Below are 8,127 nucleotides of genomic sequence, written 5' to 3' on the forward strand. Positions count from 1 at the left end.
CCTTAATTAATTGCAATTATGAGAGTAAGGGACTAAGGGATCACATATGTGTAGCCTTTACTGTTTTATCCTAACTCCCATATTGCATATAATTAAGGCATCATCAAGAACTCCTTGATATATGTACATTTAATTTATATATTTGGATGCAATGTCCCCTTCTGCAAAGACATGCCCCAAATAATAAAGATGATTCTTGCCAATAAAATACACTGCGGTGTAAAATTTCTTTAATAAATAGCCACATTAAATAAAAATATGGGCAAATTACTTAGGATAGACATCAAATAATAAATCACGATATGTGCATATAACATTTAATGGTTTGGTTGAGAATTAGGACAGTGTGTGATTGGTTTTTATCATCCATCCTTATATAGTGGCTCTTCAAACAATAACAAAATTAAAAAAAAATAAAATATTTAAATAAAATAATTAATGGTTTGGTTGGCGATAATGCTATATATATGGAGATGTTTCATCAAGCCATTTCGTAGCACTGCATTTGGAAGTTGTTTAGTAAAGAGTTAAAGACTCAAACTATTTTTCATAAAAAAAAAAAAAAAAATGTCATCCCAAAAATCTCGTCCTGTTGCTAACTATCACCCATGCCATTGGGGTGACCACTTTCTTAATATCACAAATCCGCACCATGACGAGGTAACTATTTTTTACACGATCAAAATTTAGTCTTGATTATTATTACGTACTCCATATTTTATCTTAAGATTTTACCAACTAAATTAGTTCGACGACATATATCTTTATTTGTATAGATGTATCTATTTACTGTTTTATTGGTCATGTTGCAATTAATGAATTAGGATGTCCAAGTTCAAAAGGAGCAAGAAGTGAAACAACATGTAGAGGAAGTGAAGAAGGAGCTGCAGGAGACTAAGAACAACCCAATTGAGTTGCTGAATTTCGTCGACGCCATTGAACGTCTTGGATTGGCATATCACTTTGAACATGAGATTGAGGATGCTTTGAAACAAGTTTATGAGAGCTATGAAGAGCAATGTGCCAAAGATGATCTCTACCATGTTTCGACTCGATTTCGTATCCTTAGGCAACATGGTTTCTTTGTGCCTTGTGGTAAGCATTTTAACGTGGTGTATTGACGTATTTGTGATGTTTTATTGTGCAATATAAATTATAATAACATTAACGAACGAAAATAATACGGAGTTATTAATTATTGTATTTAGTACTAAATAATTATTAATAACAAAGATCGAAGTATCAACTATTAAATCTATTTACACCTGTAGTAGTACTTTGAACTGTAAATAATGATTAAAACTACGAACAAGTAGTAGAAGACTAGAGGGTTGTGAGATCAATCTCGGTTAGAGGCACCTTAAGGTTAAAGACTCTCTTATCTTTTACTGGTCCTCACTCCCGAGAGGCCTTATTACCTACATATTAGATATTGGTTGACCCGTGTAAGGTTCTGGTCTAATATAACTTCTTTTCTTGAAATACAAAAAAAAAAAAAAAAAAAAAAAAAAGCTATATTAGGATTATAATTCAATTAAAAAAAAAATAATACCCAAAAAAAAAAAAAGCTATATTAGGGTTATAGTTCAATTTTAAAAAATGCAATTTTGTAAGTGGTAACTGCATCATCAAGGACAAGGCTTAGAGACAAAATTAGATATAGAGTGATTGGATTTGGATTATTGTTCCTGTGAATTATTAAAATCCAGTTTAGTACACAATTGTATATTTCAATATTCATATGTGTGTATCAGCACTATGAAAAGTTAACTATAATTAGCTAATGAAGCTAGTGTATAGTATTATAATAGAAAATGACGTATCATTTTGAAATGGCACGCATAAATTTATTTGAGGTTTTATTTTTATTTAAATAAAGCTACGGAGTAGTAATTATTATAATGCTGGCACAGATGTGTTTAATAAATTCAAAGATCATGAAAATGGAAGCTTCATACGTATTTAAAGTATAGTTATTCCGATCCATACATATTTAATCTAGCTTAATTTTGAAGGTTGAAACTTTAAAATAGAAACTTTTTCCTTGTTCATTACTTCATTTCAACTTATATTTATTGAACTGAAATTAATTTTACTGAATTTTAGTTATTTTTACTGGACTGAAATTAATTTTACTGTATTAAAATTATTTTTTACTGATTCTCTATTACTCGTATATTTCTATAAAGTAATTGATTTATACTGAAATAAAATTAGCATTACTTAACTAAAAATATTAATATTGAACTCAACTTATTTTTACCGAACTAAAACTATATTATTACCGAATATTTTATTTTAAGGCACTTTTAAGGTGAAGTAAACAATGCCTTAAAATTGCATCACTGGTGAGAAACAATTTTTTTTCCTTAATAGAAAAGTTTAAATTTTAGTTTTAAACGGCTAGTTTGACAAAAGTATTTACCAAAACGGCTAATTATAAATTTTAATTTCCAAACTAGCTAATTTATTAACTTGGAAGGAATTTATCAATTTCTTATTTCCTTTGAACCGGTTTGGTTCACTTTTTTTTTTTTTTTTTTTTTTTTTTTTTTTTTTTTAACTTTGCTTTTTTGGTTTTATTTTTATTTACTTAAAGATTTTTTTAAATTGGAAAATTTAGGCAATATACAAAACTACAAAGAACGTAAACAGTCGCAAACTCGCAAAACCCTAATTTCGATTAAAAAAATAAATTAAAAGCACTAATTTTTCATCTTGATCATATCAATCACAAAAATTTGGAATTTCAATTAGTATTGTTCTATCAAGACAACTGCAAATTTATACGACGATAAGAAATTTTAAGGTATTGTTCATCTTTTTCATGGCTATTAATTGTATACTCTTTGTTAATGTCGGCTAGTATGAATATTTTTTTTGTTTAATGTGTATGATAAATCAAACTTACATATATTTATTTTTATCTTTATGTGTTAAAAAAAATAGTTGTATTTTTTTTTCTTTTGTTGATTGGAAGTTTGGATCATTTTTCGAGTGGTTATTTATGTTGTGTAACTTTTTTAAAAATTGAGAATTGCTGCATGTATATTATGTTGATTGTTATTGTTCAAATTAATGGGATATTTTAAACTATGACATTAGAATTTAAATAAAACCAAAATTAAAAAAACTAATTCTTTCTAAATAAAACCAAAAAAAAAAAAAATGTAACTGAACGGATTCAAAAGTATATAAAATTTAAATAATATCCTTTCAAATCAATAAATTTAGCTAGTTTGGGAAATAAATTTTATATTAGCCGTTTTGGTAAATACTTTTATCAAATTAGCCATTTTGGTAAAAGATCCTTAAAATTATTTATTTTTCTTTTAATTATAATTTGAATTTAAATTCAACATGTGAATGGATCGCCAATACATTGATTGAAAACAATTTCATTCTAGCCATTAAAAGTCTTAGCTTCCTAAAGCTATTTATTTTGTGAATTATATATAAATAATGAGAGTTATTATTAAAATGATGGCACAGATGTGTTCAATAAGTTCGAGGAAAATGGAAGCTTTAAGGAATCAATCACAAAGGATGTCCTGGGATTGTTAAGCTTGTATGAGGCTGCCCATGTTCGAGTTCACGATGACAAGATACTCGACGAAGCCCTTGCATTTTCGACAACTCGTCTCAATGCCATGGTTAGTCAGCTAAGCTCACCTCTTGCGGATCAAGTTGCCCATGCTCTTCACCAACCTCTCCACAAGGGCATGCCGCGAGTAGAGACTAGGCATTACATCTCGGTGTATGAAATGGATCCTTCACATAACAAAACTCTCCTCAAGTTTGCAAAACTCGATTTCAATTTGCTTCAAGCCTTACACCAAAAGGAGCTTAAAGATCTTAAAAAGTACGTAATCATACGAATGCAATTTGGTCTAACGATATACTAGAAATTTTCAACCTTATAATACGTAAAAGTATAACTTGATCATGATGTTTAATTGACATAGGTGGTGGAAAGGACTACATTTGAATGCATCATACACCCGAGACAGGTTGACAGAGGCGTATTTTTGGATACTAGGAGCTTACTATGAGCCCAAGTATTCCTTGGCAAGAAAAGTGTTTGGGAAAATTTTCAAGGCAACATCTCTATTGGATGATACTTATGATGCATATGGAACAATTGAAGAACTTGAACTTCTCACCGAAACATTTCAAAGGTTTGAAATTGTATATTTTTATCAATATATGTATAGTGTTGCTTTTGTCTATGTCAAGATAAAATTTCGTATTATAATTTAAATGATATGATAAACACTTAATTATAACTTTGACTTATTTTAAAGGTGAAATTTTACGTTTGAAATACTAATATAAAATGCTATTAAGACGGTGTAATAAATTAAAATTCAGGCCGTGGAACAAAAGTTATGTGGATGAACTGCCGGAGCACGTGAAATGGAGTTATCATGCTATGGTTGAAGCATGTGAGGAAGCCGAGGAAGATCTTGCCAAAGAAGGAAGATCATTTTGCGTAAACTATACAAGAGAACAGGTAGGTATCAATAGGATTTAATTCATTATGTCTAAAATATCTCCTACGACGATCTATATATAGCTAAATATTACATGGTTTGATATGTATATTGATTAGACGATCAATATATGTAATATAAATACCTCATATAAAGCTAAATAGTCCTTTCGTTCTGATTTAATTGTCATAAGCTAATGTTTTTTTGATGTGCCTATTAATTATCCCTAAATTGTTCTTATGAATAGTACACGGACTTTATACCCTTTGAAATGTTATTTTACCTTTGTGCCCCTATTTACCCTTCAAAATGTGTTTCACCTTTGTACCCCTATTTGTAATTTTGTACTCCAACAGTCCAACTTCAAATTGTTCTTACCCGTCTACATTTCCTTACACATTTGAGCTTTCCCTCCTCCTCTCCATGACTCCATCTCTTAAAAGCTTTTACATTTTCTCTCCACACACTATCTTTGCCATTTCAAAGTACTAAATTCCACATCTTTGTTCACCACCTTCCCAAAATTTCCAAATCAAATTGTGGCAAAAAAAAAGTTGACAATACCAATATATAGCAGAAAAGGAATATTTAACGAGGACCTTTTCGCAGTCGGTGGTCTAGAAACGAGAACTCTGAGGAAAAGGGCCTCGAGAAGGGAGAGGGGGAGGCGGTGGAAGAGGGCGGCCGGATTTTCTGGGAGCAAAGTCCATAGATTTAAAACAGGATCATCATTAAGTTAAGAACATTCCACTATGGATTTTGAACTTCATAATCTGTAATGATAGGATCACATGAGATTTTATTAAAGATCATAATTTTAGCATATGAGTAATTCATCAGTGTAAGATAAGATTAATTTCATAATTTAGTCTGAACTTGAATTTAGTCACTATACACTATACATGACTTCTCAGTCTAAGAACTCATTGGTTAGACCATTGGCGGATGTATTTGGCTCTCAAGGGGAGCACTTGCATCCCCATTTTGTAAAAAATTAATGAAATTCATGGGTCATGTATAATTTTTAAAATTTATTCTAATAGTTTTTGCTCTCCCATTTTTATAACTTGATCTTCTTAAAGACAAAACCAAGCAATAAAAATACATTCTAAATATTTAGGCCTTATTATTTCAATTTTCATCTTAATTTTGCTAAGCTTAAATTATTCTTATTGAACTAAAAGTAACACGACCTTCGTAATTTTTACAAAAAAATAATAAAAAAAATTTATAAATATTTTATCTATATAAACTAATTACTCGATATATTTCATTGTTTTATAAATATTGTAATGTTTGAACCTTAACAGTATCTACATCGCTTTTTGTAACCACAAATTGTGATTTATACGTAAGGAAAAATATAGTCGTTTGTTTATTTTTTAGATTCGTACTAATACAAAAGGAACGGAGGATGTATGTAAATAAAATATATAACCGACAAGTAAAATACATTATTATTTATTTTATACGCTGTAAAGTTTAAAAATTTTTGCACCCCCATTTTGAAATTTCTAGATCCGCCCCTGGGTTAGACTGGACTTGATAGATGGATATAGGCTGCTTTAGTATAATATATATGCATATCATGTACGGTTGAGCATAAGTGTGTGATTGGTTGTTTCAGTTTCATCTAGAAGGATTGTACTTTTAAATTAGAAATGAACTCATTGATTAATATTGTTAGCCTCTGTGATGGATGAAATGAACTCATTGATTAATATTGTTAGCCTCTGTAGTGGATTAGGAATTGGTCGTTTCGTTTTCATTATTGATGATTCTTTCTCTATTTCGTTTGTACCACCACAATTAAGTAATGCTAATATCAACACTGCGAAAATAAACAAACAACAGTTTTAGCATTTGTTCCTTTTCTGCTTTATCATTGAAAAACCTAAGAATTATAATCTACTGTAACTCTACATAGTATTCCAATTAAAAGAATCACCATATACAAATAATAAAAATAAAGATTTTTTTCAATATACAAGATATTTCACACGTAACATTCAACTTAGGACGACTATAAACAAACAATGCTTAAGCAATAGAAGTATATTCCTTTACCGGTCTTTTATTCCTCCATGTGAAGTGCAAACAAAAGACAAGTAAAATGAAGTTGCAAAGGCTAATCATTCCGCGCGCAACGCGCGCGTTGGCTGCCCTGCCCTAGTAAACAAAAAAGGGATTTTATTTATTTGAGTGTTATATAGAATTTTACCAATATATCTATGTTATTGTTTTGAGTTTAATGAAAATTTTTAACTTCATTTCTCATGTATTCTCGTTTTTTTTTCCTACCTTTTATGCTAGGTGAAAACTTTATGCCTAGCTTTCTTGCAAGAGGCAAAATGGTGCCATGAAAAATATGTACCCACGTATGATGAGTATATGAAAATTGCCCTAGTTACCTCACCCTATCCTCATGGCATAATTGCTTCTTTCCTTGGCATGGGAGAGATAGCGACGAAGGAGGGTTTTGAATGGGCAAGCCAAATTCTTATCCCTAAAGCCGTCAAAGCTGCATCCACAATACTTAGACTCGTGGATGACATAGGTGGCCATAAGGTACTGTCTACATATGTTACATACGACTTATGTTTAATATGGTGTCTAATGTTATTAATATTTACTATTTTATTTGCATAATAACAAAATTAAAATGTGAAATTGTGTAAAAAGATGGGCGATGTAACAAAAAAGTAATAAAGTATGAAAAAGTGTAAGAAGGTGGATAAAATAAGAAAGAGGTGAATGACATGACAACTGTGCCAAAAAAGTACTTATTATGTGATTTTAATTTATGGCAGTTTGAGCAAAAAAGAAATCATGTCGCGTCAGCTGTGCAATGCCTGATGGAGAAGCATGGAATGACCGAGGATGAAGGAAATGAGAAGCTAAGAGAAGAAGTTGAGGATGCTTGGAAAGATATTAATCAAGCAATGCTTCAACCTCATGTGATTCCAAAGCCTTTACTTACTCGAATTCTCAACTTAGCTCGTTCGGCTGATGTTGTTTACAAGGATGGTACTGATGGTTACACTGAAGTTAACCAGGCTTTGAAGGATAAAACAGCATCTGTTCTTGTTCATCCTATTAATATGTAGTTATCTTGTTTCGTTCTATTTTATTTTCATGCAATGTGTGTATTTGTTATTTTGTTTTTAAGGTTGCACTAATGCGTGATTGTGTTTACGTAACAATGATTGCATCTTGCATTGTCTGAGGAGTTTTAATTAAATGTACCTTATTTTATGAATAAAACTTTGAATTTTCATGATAAGAATAGAATACGGCCCCGTTCTTTAGAGCTGTTCTGCTCTGCTCAAATCAAATCTGCTCGGCTCTGCTCTGCTAAAAAGAAATATGCTCTGCTCTGCTCTATTTTCAAATTATAATTAATAATAACAATAATAATAATAATTAATATTGTATTGATGATAATAATTTATTATTTTGAATAATTATAATAATTATTAATATTAAAAATAATTATAATAATTATAAATATTAAAAATAATTTTAATAATTATTAATAATAATTAATATTTATTAATCGTAATAATAATTAATAATAATAGTTATCATTATTAATATTTAATAATTCAAGCTATTAAGAATTAATATTTATTAA

The 8,127-nt window shown here is 29.8% G+C and overlaps 1 protein-coding gene across 1 annotated transcript; it reads left to right on the top strand.

Moving 5' to 3' along the window:
• Positions 1 to 234: 234 nt before the first annotated feature.
• On the top strand, positions 235 to 7,783 carry LOC110684438 (probable sesquiterpene synthase). The gene is made up of 7 exons (XM_021860902.1): positions 235 to 660; positions 825 to 1,095; positions 3,493 to 3,862; positions 3,966 to 4,178; positions 4,372 to 4,513; positions 6,807 to 7,061; positions 7,304 to 7,783. The coding sequence occupies exons 1-7, from the start codon at positions 568 to 570 to the stop codon at positions 7,598 to 7,600; spliced, it is 1,641 nt and encodes a 546-aa protein (XP_021716594.1). The 5' UTR covers positions 235 to 567; the 3' UTR covers positions 7,601 to 7,783.
• Positions 7,784 to 8,127: the final 344 nt, after the last annotated feature.

This window comes from Chenopodium quinoa, unplaced genomic scaffold (genome assembly GCF_001683475.1).
Source record: "Chenopodium quinoa cultivar QQ74 unplaced genomic scaffold, ASM168347v1, whole genome shotgun sequence".
Classification (NCBI taxonomy): Eukaryota; Viridiplantae; Streptophyta; class Magnoliopsida; order Caryophyllales; family Amaranthaceae; genus Chenopodium; species Chenopodium quinoa.

Bases quoted from the DNA above. Each gene is read 5' to 3' on its own strand.
- LOC110684438 (XM_021860902.1), top strand. From the start codon at position 568: ATGTCATCCCAAAAATCTCGTCCTGTTGCTAACTATCACCCATGCCAT. The intron at 1,096-3,492 runs GTAAGCATTTTA...ATGATGGCACAG, and splicing joins TGGTTTCTTTGTGCCTTGTG to ATGTGTTCAATAAGTTCGAG. The intron at 4,514-6,806 runs GTAGGTATCAAT...CTTTTATGCTAG, and splicing joins TAAACTATACAAGAGAACAG to GTGAAAACTTTATGCCTAGC.